The following is a 16,939-nucleotide window of genomic DNA, read 5'->3' on the forward strand; positions in this document are numbered from 1 at the left end:
ACCTGCAAGTTCCCAGACATTTCTGTGGGGAATGGCCCTAGCCCTCACCCTCCGATCCAACAGGTCCCAGACGTGTTCAATGGGATTGAGATCCGGGCTCTTCGCTGGCCATGGCAGAACAGAGACATTCCTGTCTTGCAGGAAATCACGCACAGCACGAGCAGTATGGCTGGTGGCATTGTCATGCTGGAGGGTCATGTCAGGATGAGCCTACAGGAAGGGTACCACCTGAGGGAGGAGGATGTTTTCCCTGTAACGCACAGCGCTGAGATTGCCTGCAATGACAACAAGATCAGTCCGATGATGCTGTGACACACCGCCCCAGACCATGACGGACCCTCCACCTCAATAGATTCCGCTCCAGAGTACAGGCCTCGGTGTAACGCTTATTCCTTCAACGACAAACGCGAATCCGACCTTCACCCATGGTGAGACACAACCATGACTTGTCAGTGAAGAGCGCTTTTTGCCAGTCCTGTCTGGTCCAGCGACGGTGGGTTTGTTCCCATAGGCGACGTTATTGACGGTGATGTCTGGTGAGGACCTGCCTTACAACAAGCCTACAAGCCCTCAGTCCAGCTTCTCTCAGCCTATTGCGGACATTCTGAGCACTGATGGAGGGATTGTGCGTTCCTGGTGTAACTCGGGCAGTTGTTGATGTCATCCTGTACCTGTCCCGCAGGTGTGATGTTCGGATGTACCGATCCTGTGCAGGTGTTGTTACACGTGGTCTGCCACTGCGAGGACAATCAGCTATCCGTCCTGTCTCTCTGCAGCGCTGTCTTAGGCATCTCACAGTACGGACATTGCAATTTATTGCCCTGGCCACATCTGCAGTCCTCATGCCTCCTTGCAGGATGCCTAAGGCACATTCACACAGATGAGCAGGGACCCTGGGCATCTTTCTTTTGGTGTTTTTCAGAGTTAGTAGAAAGGCTTCTTTAGTGTCCTAAGTTTTCATAACTGTGACCTTAATTGCCTACCATCTTTAAGCTTTTAGTGTCTTAAGGACCGTTCCACAGGTGCATGTATATTAATTGTTTATGGTTCATTGAACAAGCATGGAAAACGGTGTTTAAACCCTTACAATGAAGATCTGTGAGGTTGGATTTTTCAGCTGTTCTAACATAGTTTCTAATGATCAATTAACCTTTTAAAATTATAAACTTGGATTAGCTAACACAGTGTGCCATTGGAACACTGGAGTGATGCTTGCTGATATTGGGCCCCTGTACGCCTATGCAGATATTCCATTACAAATCAGCCGTTTCCAGCTACAATAGTCATTTACAACATTAACAATGTCTACACTGTATTTCTGATCAATTTGATGTTTTTTTAATGGACATAAAATGTGCTTTTCTTTCAATAACAAGGACATTTCTAAGTGACCCCAAACTTTTGAACGGTAGTGTATGTACTAGGCGGTGTCAGAGGAAGGCCCAAAAAATTGTCAAAGACTCCTGTCACCCAAGTCATAGACTGTTCTTTCTGCTACCTCACACAAGCGGTACCGGAGCGCCAAGTCTAGGACCAAAAGGCTCCTTAAAAGCTTCTACCTCCAAGCCATATGACTACTGAGCAACTAAACAAATCAAGTGGCCCCCTTTTTGTTTTTACATTGCTGCTACTTGCTGTTTATTATCTATGCAGTCACTTTACAAATGACCTTGATTAACCTGTACCCCCGCACATTGACTCGGTATTGGTACCCCCTGTATATTGCCTCGTTATTGTAATGTCACTTTCTTGTGTTACCTTGTGATTGATTTGCATTTTTAAAACTCTTCTTTTTTTTTAAACTGCATTTCTTGAACTGCATTGTTGGTTAGGGGCTTGTAAGTAAGCATTTCATCCTAAGGTCTTTGATTTGACCACTGATCTAAGTGTTTGCTATTCAGCAGTCTTAAAAGTATGCCTTTATTTACTTTGAAGAACTACTAAAATAGTAATTTTGTCAGACTGCCTAGGCAGCAGATCTATAGAGATGAGATGATGACTTGGAATAAAATGTCATAAAATAAACAAATGTAAAATACACAACATCTGAAATATGAAATAATAAGTGATAAGCAGTAGTGTGTAGTCATTACCATCATGGAATTTGTATTCATTGTTTTATTCTCTGTTACAGCATTCAACTCATGTCTTTAAAAGTTATCAAAACCTGGGAAAAAAAATGTGGTAACCAAATCCGAACCAACCTCAAGAAGCACAAATTGCTCAGTACTACCAGGCGAAAAAATAGAAGATTCAACAGTTCATGAAGTTGCCATGAATTTGACTACAATTATTTGAATAGTACATTATACCTGAAGCCTTCAAAATCAACTCTGGACCTCCAAGCCATTTCCACTGCATTTTTTTGTTTCCCTCTGATCAGGGACTGATTTAGACCTGGTACACCAGGTGTGTGCAATTAATTATCAGGTAGAACAGAAAACCAGCATTCTCCGGAGTTGAATACCCCTGACCTACGGTATTATGCATTAAATAGTACAGCTGAATTACACATTCCTGGCAACCTAATGAAGTTGCCACCAAATGAAATGAGACTCCAACCTAATTTTATTCTACACTCTATGGTATTGTGCCTTTACGTAACAGTGAATTCCATTGACATAAGGAAATGGAAAGCTTGCCTTTTTTCAGGCGTGTGTCTCTGTCGTAGCTTACGTTCAGACTGTGCAAGATATTGCATTTCTTCCAGGAATCGGAGGCTGGAATAATAGCTTATCCACAGTTGTAAAAGTTGCTCTTCCGATACATTTTGAATAGTTACAGTAGACAAACAATGATTAATTAATGAAATGGTCCTATTTTATTGTCTCTTGTAATAGTGAACATAATTTTCCATCTTTTAAATTAAGACGGAAATCCTTGGAGGAATCTCTCAAGATGCTGATATTTTGCCGTACAACTCTAGTCTAATCAAGGTTTTTATAGCTTAGCCTTACTGAACATCTCTTTTTGAAATCTTCTTCCTGCACACCAAGAAACAGGGTTAACTGCACTGAGATATTGGTATTACTTTATTAAACCAGAACAGCAAAGAGACTGTGCAAGTCTGTGGTGAATTTTTGCTGTAGCTGCAGCTTAAGGTCCCCATAATTACATGGTGTTGGTCTCTCCTAAGAGTTTAGAGTTAGGGTTAACAGGAAAATGTGCCCTAACAGGAAAATGTTGCCCCAGGCCACAAAACTGCTGGTGGTTACTGCATGGTTTAGCCAGACTGGTTCCCACTGTTTACCTGGCATGGACATTCTGCAGAAATCACAGGCTATCTGAACAGCTCTGTCTTATACTCTGACGTAGACAATCAGTCATTCATAGCATCGTCATGATGACTGCCCCATTCTCTCGCTCTCTCTCTGTGTGGTTTGTCATTCCCTCATACACCCGCCAGCTATCTTGAATTTCTTCAATGTTTATTCAGTGTTCAAAAGTTTCAAGTTCCGTTATTTATTATGGACTGGTGAAATTGCCCATAGGTGAACCGCTGGGTCCCTGATTAGGAGCAAAAAAGGATTTACTCCATAGATTATGACATTAAGATAAAGAAAAGTTGTCCCTGAAAACCACTATTGAGTTACGAATAAATGATTTGCTCCTTCATGTGGTTTCGGTAAGGTTTTGGCCTGTATCTCAGTAATTATTCTCCAACTGTGTCCTCCCTTACAATCAAATCAAGGGCCCTATGGGGTTCTCAGTTGGATGATTTCCACTCCCTGTTGAGTCCACTTCATTCTGTAGATCTGTTGCTCTCTATGGGTCAAAACAGGACATACAGTACCTTACTAGTTCTCCAGGTATATATCTTAGCACTGTTTCCAGTACGTCTCTTTCTGTCTATTGTTCTCTTCACTAACTTCACAGACAGCATACAGTACAGCCTGGGTGGCTGCCTAAGCATGTGTGGTTTGGTCAACTCCTCATGGGCACAGCACAACTAGACTTGAGACAAGCACATAGAGTAGTGCTATTGATAGACAATATGAGTTTACTCATGAAGTAAGACCTGAATGTTTTCGCTAGATCTGCTGTGTCTCCAAGGAAAATGGTTTGGAAGTTAACACACTGTTTGGAAACTGTTTTGAAGTAACTATGACAGAGAACAGTTCAGGCTGAAACCCTATTTACTAAAAGAAAACTTAACTTAAACTTGTACAACTGAGCACAAGTGAATAAAATGAGCTGTTTGTCTGAGCAGCTTTACTGTGTTAGGATAACAGGACTGAGTAGGAGAGGGGGAGCGTGAGAGAGAATGAGAGTTTGGGAGGGAGAGAGAGAGTGGGAGAGAGTGTAAGAGCGCTTGGGGGCTCTGCATGTGAGGAAAGTAGGTTTACGTGGCAAGTGTTACGCACGGAACGGGGTGTGTGCGCAGCCATGCTGGCTTTATTTGAGCTGGGGGGCTCAGGGGCATATAGGGAGTGGAATTGTGTGTGACGGGTGGTAGGGTGGGGTGGGAGGAGTATCAGGGGGAGTATCGGGGTGTGTGTGTGAAAGGTCAAGGGGCGCACGGGTAAGAGGCCAGCTAGCCGTGTGTGTGTGTGTGTGTGTGTGTGTGTGTGTGTGTGTGCGCGTGTGTGTGTATGTGTGTACGAAGGTGTGTGTGTGTGTGAAGGGGAACTGACAAAGAGTTCCTGCACAAGGCTAAAATCTCTATGACGAATGTGTGCTTCTCTACCACATAAACAACTGTGGGCTGTTTCAGCAATCACACTCCCCTTACTTGATAAGCCATTGCATACTGAGCTTTTTGACTCATGCTGCCTCCCAGACACAGGACTTTTATTGTACATGCTGCAAGGCCACCATCTGAAAGATTGAATTAACTGAATCTCACTCGAGTGAAACTACCATTTTTATAATGACATTTTTACGGGTTAGACAATGCGAGGCAAACATTTGCACCATTCTTATGTTTTTCTATAAAGATACTGTATGGATATTTGGCTGAACTAACTCTAAAATACACACAGCAGTAGCATAACTGCATTATAAACAGGCAAGTCTCTTAAACCACAAAGTCAGTGTGTGCACTGACAGTTTGTGACTTTTTGCCAAAGTAGCTAACACCATCATGAGTTCTAGAGCCAAGCCAGTGACCATTGTCACCTCTGCCTCAACAAGGAACCAACCCCTCCTGTAGCCTGTAGGCAGCTAGCTGGAGCACTTGTGAAAAGCAATCGAGTCTTCATCTCATAATACCCAGTGTGTGCCAGAAAATACATGTTAGGAAACCAACAGACACAAAATAAGACAAAGGGGCTGCCTGATGATTTTCAATGCTAAACAGCTGTTGAGTGCCAATATTTGGCAAGAACACATGACACACCAGTTGTCTAATGAATCAATAACAATCAATAAAGACTTTATAACGTAGATGCATCTGCGACTTTATAACGTAGATGCATCTGCAAATTGTATATTGAGACGTTTATGTTGGAGTCAATAGACTGTTTGCCAATGCTGCTTTGAGATCCTTTGAATGTTCGAGTTTTGTGTTTCTCAACTCGTGCTGTGGTACAAGAACATTCATAACTGTTTTATAACACCTCAAATGAATGTCACTTTATTGAAGGTTTCTGTGCACACTCTATAAGGGCATATGACATGGTTATGATGCACATCAATCCATTAAAAGTAATAATGTGACACAGATGTTGGTAAATTACATAACACCCTGTTTATATCATCTGGTATGTATAGATTGTTAAGTAGCATGTAATAACATATGACATTAGTTGTCATTCAGGCTCTGTTATAGCAGCTGTTATTAACAGTTGACATTAGAGCATATGACAACAGGATCAACAGTCATCTATAACACCCATTATAACTAGTTTTATAACATCTTATGCCATTACTCATAACAATATAAAACTCCTTATGTCACTTTATGACTAATGTTGTGTGTTATAGCTGTTATAAGGGCTTTATGAATGCATACATAAGGACACCTACAATAGTGTTACTACATAGGTTTATGTCCTTATACAATATCTGATTTTAAATATGAGCTGCTCAATATGGTTAGAACCCCATGTGCAGTTTATTTCCCTTTATGCAGGGTTTTATTTGTTTGTTGTCTGACGGTACACATTCTACATCCTTTTTAGAGATAGTTTTAACAAAGTGACTCAGTGAAAGCATCTGTAAACTGCATTGAACAACCGCTCAGTATCCCCTTCTTATCCACCCACACTGCAGCTGGCGATCCAAAGACCAGATTTAGATCTACTCCATCTCTCTGCTAAATCAGCTTCAGTGAAATCAAAAGGTCCTCATCATGCCAGTGTCACACCAGCCCTCCGTCTAACCAGACCCCGAGTAAGATCAGGAACCCTGACAACAAAGGAGGATAAATCCCCTGACCCAAACCAACAGCCTTCCCAATTCCCAACCTCCCCTGTTTCCTCCCCAAGATGCATTCTTGCAACGCTCCCAACTTTCGTCCTGTTTTGGACAGGACCAATAATGGGATTGGGAAGGAGGGAGAGCAGGGCTGGGAGCAGGAAGTGCAAGTATAAATCTGAGTGAGGTGAGATGTAAACAGAGAGTGTCTAACAGGGCTATTTCAAAAGTCTGGTGTCAAATATAAAATTTTAAGGGTTATAGATATGTGCTGTGCATATGGGGCGATGCCCGCAGGCATCCTAGGAGGCAGGCAGGCACACACGCACGTAAACACAGTAGTCTAGACACTAAAGTTGTTGATATTCTGAGATTCCAGGAAGGGTGGGGGAACTGATATCAATCATATGTGCTAAAAGCAGGATTTCTCTCCTAACAGGCTCAGTTTGTTAACACTAGTGTGGCCACTACTTGCAGCACACTAACCCATCCTCCTCCATTCGATGAAATTGATTTAATCTACTGCATCTAATTTCATGCCCTCAGATGATGGAGTTGGAATACATAACTACTGTAAATCACATGTGCTTACTAAAGCTACAGCGTTTGGAGACAGAGTAGAAGGAAATATTATGGTATGAAGCATATTTCACCCAACATACAATTTCATATTAATCTACATTTCTCTTTGTGGATTGTTACACAGATTAGAGTTAAAAAATTATTTCATTGGTATCCAGATGAAGACCTTATTTTAGCTCTACCCTACAACGTCTTAGGCTTTCCCTCCTAATATTTCTCACCTTAGTGACCCTTGTTCTAGCCTGTTCTTCCTGCTGATGCAAAACATTTCATTTCCTGAAAGGGGCTGAAATATTAGATTTTGTTTTTGGGACCTACTGAGTGTGTTGACACAGTCTTTACTCATTCTCATAGCGCACACCCCTCGCTGCCCAACAAGAGAAGAAGCACGTTTCAAAAACATCACGTCATTTTGCGTGGATTCCTGTTTTATCAGATCACACCCTGTTGAGTTTTTTAAATATATATTTTTATTTTGAAGTAATTTGTTAGGCCCGAGGGGGTGTAGTATATGGCTAATATACCACAGCTAAGGGCTGTTCTTAAGCCACAATGCGGAGTGCCTGCATACAGCCCTTAGCCGTGGTATATTGACCATATATCATCAACCCCATAAGTGCCTTATTGCTATTATAGACTGTTTACCAATGTAATTAAAGCAGTAAAAATTACTTTTGTCATACCCGTGGCACACGGTCTGAAATACCACGGCTGTCAGCCAATCAGCATTCAGGGCTCGACCCACCCAGTTTATATATAGATATACACTTTTAGTCGGAAGTTTACATACACTTAGGTTGGAGTCATTAAAACTCATTTTTGTCAACCACTCCACAAATTAAGAAACTATAGTTTTGGCAAGTCGGTTAGGACATCTACTTTGTGCATGACACAAGTCATTTTTCCAACAATTGTTGTACAGACAGATTATTTCACCTATAATTCACTGTATCACAATTCCAGTTGGTCAGAAGTTTATATACACTAAGTTGACTGTGCCTTTAAACAGCTTGTGAAATTCCAGAAAAAGATGTCATGGCTTTAGAAGCTTCTGATAGGCTAATTGACATAATTTGAATCAATTGGAGATGTACCTTTGGGATGTATTTCAAGGCGACATCATGGGAACATCAAAAGAAATCAGCAAAGACCTCCGAAGAAAATGTAGACCTCCACAAGTCTGCTTCATCCTTGGGAGCAATTTCCAAATGACTGAAGGTACCACGTTCATCTCTACAAAAAATAGTACGCAAGTATAAACATCATAGGACCACGCAGCCGTCATACCGCTCAGGAAGGAAACGCGTTCTGTCTCCTAGAGATGAACGTACTTTGGTGCGAAATGTGCAAATCAATCCCAGAACAACAGCAAAGGACCTTGTGAAGATGCTAGAGGAAACAGGTAGAAAAGTATCTATATATAAATTAAAATGAGTCCTATATCGACATAACCTGAAAGGCCGCTCAGCGAGGGAGAAGCCACTGCTCCAAAACCACTGCTCCAAAACCCACAAAAAAAAACACTAAACAAAAACCACAAAAAGCCAGACTACGGTTTGCAACTGCACATGGGGTCAAAGATCGTACTTTTTGGAAAAATGTCTGTTTGGTCATAATGACCATTGTTACGTTTGGAGGAAAAAGGGGGAGGCTTGCAAGCTGAAGAACACCATCCCATCCGTGAAGCACGGGGGTGGCCGCATCATGTTGCGGGGGTGCTTTGCTGCAGGAGGGATTGGTGCACTTCAAAAAATAGATGGCATCATGAGGTAGGAAAATTATGTGGATATATTGAAGCAACATCTCAAGACATCAGTCAGGAAGTTAAAGCTTGGTCGCAAATGGTTCTTCCAAATGGACAATGACCCCAAGCATACTTCCAAAGTTGTGGCAAAATGGCTTAAGGACAACAAAGTCAAAGTATTGGAGTGGCCATGACAAAGCCCTGACCTCAGTCCTAAAGAGAAATTGTGGGCAGAACTGAAAAAGCATGTGCGAGCAAGGAGGCCTACAAACCTGACTCAGTTACACCAGCTCTGTCAGGAGGAATGGGCCAAATTCACCCAGCTTGTGGAAGCCTACGCGACATATTTGACCCAAGTTAAACCATTTAAAGGCAATGCTACCATATAATAATTGAGTGTATGTAAACTTCTGACCCACTGGGAATGTGATGAAAGAAATAAAAGCTGAAATAAATAATTCTCTCAACTATTATTCTGACATTTCACATTCTTAAAATAAAGTGGTGATCCTAACTGACCTAAGACAGGGAATTTTACTAGGATTAAATATCAAGAATTATGAAAAACTGAGTTTAGATGTAGTTGGCTAAGGTGTATGTAAACTTCCGACTTCAGCTGTATATAGATTTTATTTTTTTATTTAACCTTTTATTTAACCCGGTAGGCTTTTGAGAACAATTTCTCGTTCACAACTGCGACCTGGCCAAGATAAAGCAAAGCAGTGTGACACAAACTGTCATGCCCTGACCTTAGAGAGCCGTTTTATTTCTCTATTTGGTTAGGTCAGGGTGTGATGTGGGGTGGGCATTCTATGTTTTGTTTTTCTATGATTTTATATTTCTATGTTTTGGCCGGGTATGGATCTCAATCAGGGACAGCTGTCTATCTTTGTCTCTGATTGGGAACTGATTGGGAACCATACTGGGAAGTTAACTTTGTTTGTGGCACATAGCCCTTAAGCTTCACGGTTGTTTTGTATTGTTTTTGTCGGCGTCATTTCTAAATAAAAGGAATATGTACACTTACCACGCTGTGCTTTGGTCCTCTTCATTCGACGGCCGTGACACAAACAACAACACAGAGTTACACATGGAATAAACAAACATACAGTCAAGAACACAATAGGAAAAAGTCTATACAGTGTGTGGAAATGGGGTAAGATAAAGGAGGTAATAAATAGGCCATAGTGACGAAATAATTACAATTTAGCAATTAAACACTGGAGTGATAAATGTGCAGAAGATGAATGTGCAGGTAGAGATACTGGGGTGCAAAGGAGCAAGGAGAAATAATAACAGTATGGGGATGAGGTAGTTGGATGGGCTATTTACAGATGGGCTATGGACAGGTGCAGTGATCTTTGAGCTGCTCTGACAGCTGGTGCTTAAAGTTAGTGAGGGAGATATGAGTCTCCAGCTTCAGTGATTTTTGCAATTAGTTCCAGTCATTGACAGCAGAGAACTGGAAGGAAAGGCGGCCAAAAGAGGAATTGGCTTTGGGGGTGACCAGTGAAATATACCTGCTGGAGCGCGTGCTACGGGTGGGTGCTTCTATGGTGACCAGTGAGCTGAGATAAGGCGGGGCTTTACCTAGCAAAGACTTTTATAGATGACCTGGAGCCAGTGGGTTTGGCAACAAATATGAAGCGAGGGCCAGCCAACGAGAGCATACAGGTCGCAGTGGTGGTAGTATATGGGGATTTGGTGACAAAACAGATGGCACTGTGATAGACTGCATCACATTTGCTGAGTAGAGTGTTGGAGGCTATTTTGTAAATGAAGTCGAGGATCGGTAGGATAGTCAGTTTTACGAGGGTATGTTTGGCAGCATGAGTGAAGGATGCTTTGTTACGAAATAGGAAGCCGATTCTAGATTTAATTTTGGATTGGAGATGCTTAATGTGAGTCTGGAAGGAGAGTTTACAGTATAACCAGGCACCTAGGTATTTGTATATGTCCACATATTCTAAGTCAGAACCGTCCAGAGTAGTGTTGCTGGATGGGCGGGCAGGTGCTGGTAGCGATCGGTTGAAGAGCATGCATTTCGTTTTACCTGCATTTTAAGAGCAGTTGGAGGCCACGGAAGGAGAGTTGTATGGCATTGAAGCTCGTCTGGAGGTTAGTTAGCACAGTGTCCAAAGAGGGACCAGAAGTATACAGAATGGTATCGTCTGCATAGGGGTGGATCAGAGAGTCACCAGCAGCAAGAGCGACATCATTGATGTATACAGAGAAAATAGTCAGCCCAAGAATTCAACCCTGAGGCACCCCCATAGAGACTGCCAGAGGTCCCGAAAACAGGCCCTCCGATTTGACACACTGAACTCAGTTTGGGCAGTCATTTGAGAAACCAAGGCTGTTGAGTCTGCCAATAAGAATGTGGTGATTGACAGAGTCAAAAGCCTTGGCCAGGTCTATGAATACAGCTGCACAGTATTTTATCTTATTGATGGGGGTTATGATATCGTTTAGGACCTTGAGGGTGGCTGAGGTGCACCCATGACCAGCTTGGAAACCAGATTGCATAGTGGAGAAGGTACGGTGGGATTCGAAATGGTCGGTGATCTGTTTGTTAACTTGGCTTTCGAAGACCGTAGAAAGGCAGGGTAGGATAGATATGGGCCTAGAGTGTCACCCCCTTTGAAGAGGCAGCTTTCCAATCTTTGGGGATCTCAGACGATACGAAAGAGAGGTCCAGATTGTCTAGTCCTGCTAATTTGTAGGGGTCCAGATTTTGCAGCTCTTTCAGAACATCAGCTATCTGGATTTGGGTGAAGGAGAAGTAGGGGAGGATTGGGCAAGTTGCTGTGGGGGGTGCAGGGCTGTTGACCAGGGCAGGGGTGGCCAGGTGGAAAGCCTGGCCAGCTGTAGAAAAATGCTTATTGAAATTCTCAATTATCGTGGATTTATCGGTGTTGCCAGTGTTTCTTATTTACCATGGACTTTACAGTGTCCCAGAACTTTTTTGAGTTTGTGGTGCAGGATGCAAATTTGTGTTTGAAAAAGCTAGCCTTTGCTTTCCTAACTGCCTGTGTATATTGGTTCCTAACTTCCCTGAAAAGTTGCATATCGCGGGGGCTATTCGATGCTAATGCAGTACGCCACAGGATGTTTTTGTGCTGGTTAAGGGCAGTCGGGTCTGGAGTGAACCATGGGCTATATCTGTTCCTGGTTCTACATTTTTTGAATGGGGCATGCTTATTTAAGATTGTGAGGATAGCACTTTTAAAGAATAACCAGGCATGTTCTACTGACGGAATGAGGTCAGTATCCTTAATATCCGGGCCAGGTTGATTAGAAAGGCCTGCTCACTGAAGTGTTTTAGGGAGCGTTTGACAGTGATGAGGGGTGGTCGTTTGACCGCAGACCCATAACGGACGCTAGGAATGAGGCAGTGATCACTGAGATCCTGGTTGAAGACGGCAAAGGTGTATTTGGAGTGCAGGTTGGTTAGGATGATATAACAGCACGAGCTCTGAAGATAGATGGGGGCAATCAATTCACATATGGTGTCCAGGGCACAGCTGGGGTCAGAAAGTGGTCTATAGCAAGCGGCAACGGTGAGAGACTTGTTTCTGGAAAGGTGGATTTTTAAAAGTAGAAGCTCAAATTGTTCGGGGACAGACCTGGATAGTAATACAGAACTCTGCAGGCTATCTCTGCAGTAGATTGAAACTCCGCCCCCTTTGGCAGTTCTATCTTGTCGGAAAATTGTATAGTTTGGGATGGACATTTCAGGGGTTTTGGTGACAAACTCAGAGAGGAGGCTTCTAATGTTAACATGCATGAAACCAAGGCTTTTACGGTTACAGAAGTCAACAAATGAGAGTGCCTGGGGAATGAGAGTAGAGCTAGGCACTGCAGGGCCTGGATTAACCTCTACATCACCAGAGGAGGAGTAGGGTAAGGGTATGGCTAATGGCTGTAAGACTGGTCATCTAGTACATACGGAACAGAGAGTAAAAGGAGCAGGTTTCTGGGTGCGGTAGAATAGATTCAATGCATAATGTACAGACAAAGGTATGGTAGGATGGGAGTACAGTGGAGGTAAACGAGGTAAAAGGCAATGAGTGACGATGAGAGAGATATTGTCTCTAGAGACATCAATTAAACCAGGTGAGGTCACCGCATGGGTGGGAGGTGGGACAAGGGGGTTAGCTGAGGCGTATTGAGCAGGGCTGGAGGCTCTACAGTGAAATACGACAATAATCACTAACCAAAACAGCAATGGACAAGGCATATTGACATTAGAGAAAGGCATGCATAGCCGAGTGATCATAGGGTCCAGTGAGTAGCTGGGCGGGCTGGAGACACGGCGATTCAGACAACTAACGGGCCATGAAGATATAGATCTATATATACAGTGCCTTGCAAAAGTATTCATCCCCTTGGTGTTTTCCCTATTTTTTTTGCATTACAACCTGTAATTTTTAATTGATTTTAATTTGGATTTCATGTAATGGACATACACAAAATAGTCCAAAAGGTGAAGTGAAGTTTCATTTTTTTTTAAATATAGAATAAAAAAGGAAAAGTGGTGCGTGCATATGTATTCACCCCCTTTGCTATGAAGCCCCTAAATAACATATATTGCAACCAATTACCTTCAGAAGTCACATAATTAGTTAAATAAAGTCAACCTGTGTGCAATCTAAGTGTCGCATGATCTCAGTATATATACATCTGTTCTGAAAGGCCCCAGAGTCTGCAATACCACTAAGCAAGGGGCAACACCAAGCAAGCGGCACCATGAAGACCAAGGAGCTCTCCAAACAGGTCAGGAATGAAGTTGTGGAGAAGTACAGATCAGGGATGGGTTATAAAAAGTATCCGAATCTGAACATCCCAAGGAGCGCCATTTAAACCCATTATTAAAAAATGTAAAGAATAGGGCACCACAACAAACCTGCCAAGAGAGGGCCACCCACTAAAACTCACAGACCAGGCAAGGAGGACATTAATCAGAGAGGCAACAAAGAGACCAAAGATAACCCTGAAGGAGTTGCAAAGCTCCACAGCGGAGATTGGAGGAGTATCTGTCCATAGGGACCACTTTAAGGGTACACTCCACAGAGCTGGGCTTTATGGAAGAGTGGTCAGAAAAAAAATCAAACATGTTTGGTGTTCGCCAAAAGGCAAGTGGGACACTCCTCAAACATATGGAAGAAGGTACTCTGATCAGATGAGACTAAAATTGATATTTTTGGCCATCAAGAAAAACGCTATGTCTGGCGTAAACCAAACACCTCTCATCACCCCGAGATAACCATCCCCACAGTGAAGCATGGGGGTGGCAGAATGGAAGGAAAGATGGATGGCGCTAAATACAGGGAAATTCTTGAAGGAAACCTGTTTGTCTCCCAGAGATTTTAGACTGGGACAGAGGTTCACCTTCCAGCAGAACAATGACCCTAAGCATACTGCTAAAGCAACACTCAAGCGGTTTAAGGGGAAACGTTGAAATGTCTTGGAATGGACTAGTCAAAGCCCAGACCTCAATCCAATTGAGGTATGTGGTATGACTTAAAGATTGATGTACACCAGCGGAACACATCCAACTTGAAGGAGCTGGAGCAGTTTTCACTTGAAGAATGGGCAAAGATCCCAGTGGCTATATGTGCCAAGCTTATAGAGACATACCCCAAGAGACTTGCAGCTGTAATTGCTGCAAAAGGTGGCTCTACAAAATATTGACCTTGGGGGGGATGAATAGTTATTTATGCATGCTCAAGTTTTCTACTTTTTGGTCTTGTTTCTTGTTTGTTTCACAAGAAAAAATAAGTGGTAGGCATGTTGTGTAAATCAAATGATACAAACCCCCCAAAAATCTATTTTAATTACAGGTTGTAAGGCAACAAAATAGGAAAAATGCCAAGGGTGGTGAATACTTTCGCAAGCCACTGTATATATTCACCAGGAAATGACATCATGAACTTGTTTCTATTTTCTTTTTTACAATATTGTGTCCAAACATTTTAAGAGATGGGATTAACCTGCCTCTGTCTTCCACCATCCTTCTTACAATTCCCAACAGGTTATTAAAATGCCTTGAGTGATCTGCAATCAAATTTGAACTAATATTAACTTTCCAATGCTTCTGCGCCCAACCTCGCGGTGAGAAAATAACTGTGTGAATGATGAAAAAGCAATGGAAACCACAAAAGGAACCACACTGGTTCAACTTCACTCATTGGCAAGGTTAGTATTTTGGATGCTATTGAAGCTGAGCTCATCCGGTTGATTTATTAGTGTTTTGATGTTTCTGCTAGAATGTGAATATAATCCTAATTTACGGAAATGTTCATCTTTAGTCTGGCAGCTGTCATCAGGTCCTCTCTTTTATACTGGCAGCTTAATCCAAGCAGTATCAATCACTTCTTATCTAATCTTCTTTATTGGACTGGAATCATGCTACACTATTTTCCATTGTCTGAGATAGAGCTCTCTTTACAATGTTCCAGACACTGAGTTTACCACAGGTTGAATAATCTATTAATTTAGACGCATTTGGCTTCATCTAGTTTAACATTTTGTTTGGTATACATTTCTCTTATCTGGGACAGGAACTCCACTATTTCATTTATTTTTCACTAAATACTGTAATTGATTTAATCTAAGAGAGAAACAGTATATTGACAATGTCATTGCATTTTCTTTGTATCCTCTGTTTTAGTATCCATATACTTGAATTGTCTGTTAGCAGTTAAACTACACGTCTGTTTACTCAGGCAAGCCTTGAAGCAGCTTGGAGTTTAGGCCAAAGGATATCCTGGTTTTTCATCCAGATAACGTAGTATGTGCTGTATACTGTCTTGTTACTCTATGTGATCTGTGAATCACTTCTCTCCTCTTTTTATGAAACTTTATTTATTTTATGGATATTTATTTTATTTATAGTGTTTTTAAGATTCAGTGTACAGTGGTATGTGGGTCAATTTGTTAGGAAGATTTTATTTCCTGTTTTGAAGTCATGCAACAGGTGCTTCGTTTTTGAAAATGAGAATTATCTCCAATGATCTTTCCTTTTGATGTTTAGGTTATTATATTTTTTACAATACCTGTCTGTGCATATTAAGTGTGCTTTAGTCTATGGTACAATCCTCTGGTATAAGCCTCTGGTTCAAACTTGCTTTATGGTATGAGATTTATAAAATAAACACCAATGCCATGCAATGCAACAGGGACTGCACAGTTTGTGTAAAAGCCAGATATATGAAATAAACCCCTGCAAAACTGCCATCACAGTGTAAGAGCAACCTCATCTATAATAGTGACACATTCTTGGATGTTTGAAGTGATAAATTTATGGTCTTGTTGAACAACATTGTCAAAATGAAGTCATTTCTGGTGCTTAGATGGTTAACCCAGAGAGGGCAGGAAAGAAGCTTTCCATTGGCCATGCTGAATGAAAGTCCTGTGTTCTAGTGTTTCATAGCAGCTGAGGCCTGGCCTCCTGAGCTCAACTCCAGCCCACTCATCTGGTTCTATTTAAGGCCTCTGGTGTCGACTCTTATGATTGGCGTACACAACCCCCCTACTCTTCCTCCAGCCCCAACGAGGAGGAGAAGGAGGCTTTTTAGCAGTGTTTATTTTCCAGGGGAAACCGTTCCTCTATCCCACTACACTGTCCCATCTATAAACTGCTGCTGCTCCTGCTCTGTCTCGCTATTGCTCTCCTCTCTTTCTCCTCTCTCTTTCTCTACCTAAACCCATCTATTCCTATTTTTATTATCTCAAGTTTGGACAATGGATGAGGCCCCCCAACATCATAGAATGGATTCTCTTCAGCTAACTGCTTGATGTTTTTGGGGGGACTTTTAGTTTTCTTTTTAGACTCTCCACTGCCCCTGGTTTTGGGCTGGTGGGGGATCCAGCTATATGGCCAGACTCTTGGGAAGATGCACTGAGCCCAGCGTGTGTTCCCATTGGCTAAGGTCTACTGACAAATTGGCCTATGGCACAGCGGGTGCCCGGCAGTCGCTCTCGCGGACCCATGCCCGGGAGTTGGCTGACAGCTTGTTTTTTCCCATCAACCCCAGGCTTGGATGGTGCGGATCCTATGCTACTGGAGCAGTACATGGTGGTGGCCAACTATGAGAAGCAGGAGCCAGCGGAAATCAGCCTGCAGGCCGGCGAACTGGTGGACGTCATCGATAAGAGCGAGAGCGGTGAGTTACCAACTTACACATGCATATGCATACACATACACATGCACGCACACACACACAGAGATGCACATGCATGCACACTTTCCGG

The 16,939-nt window shown here is 42.4% G+C and overlaps 1 protein-coding gene across 2 annotated transcripts in view; it reads left to right on the top strand.

Annotated features, from left to right (window-relative positions):
- The window catches only part of LOC109889957 (SH3 and PX domain-containing protein 2A), a 97,327-nt gene that overhangs the window by 35,616 nt on the left and 44,772 nt on the right, over window positions 1–16,939 (top strand). For both annotated transcript variants that reach the window (XM_020481819.2, XM_020481820.2), the window contains exon 7: window positions 16,723–16,851. In XM_020481819.2, the coding sequence (XP_020337408.1) occupies window positions 16,723–16,851 (129 nt within the window). The remainder of the gene's footprint in view (window positions 1–16,722; window positions 16,852–16,939) is intronic.

The sequence above is a fragment of the Oncorhynchus kisutch genome, linkage group LG4 (assembly GCF_002021735.2).
Source record: "Oncorhynchus kisutch isolate 150728-3 linkage group LG4, Okis_V2, whole genome shotgun sequence".
NCBI lineage: Eukaryota > Metazoa > Chordata > Actinopteri > Salmoniformes > Salmonidae > Oncorhynchus > Oncorhynchus kisutch.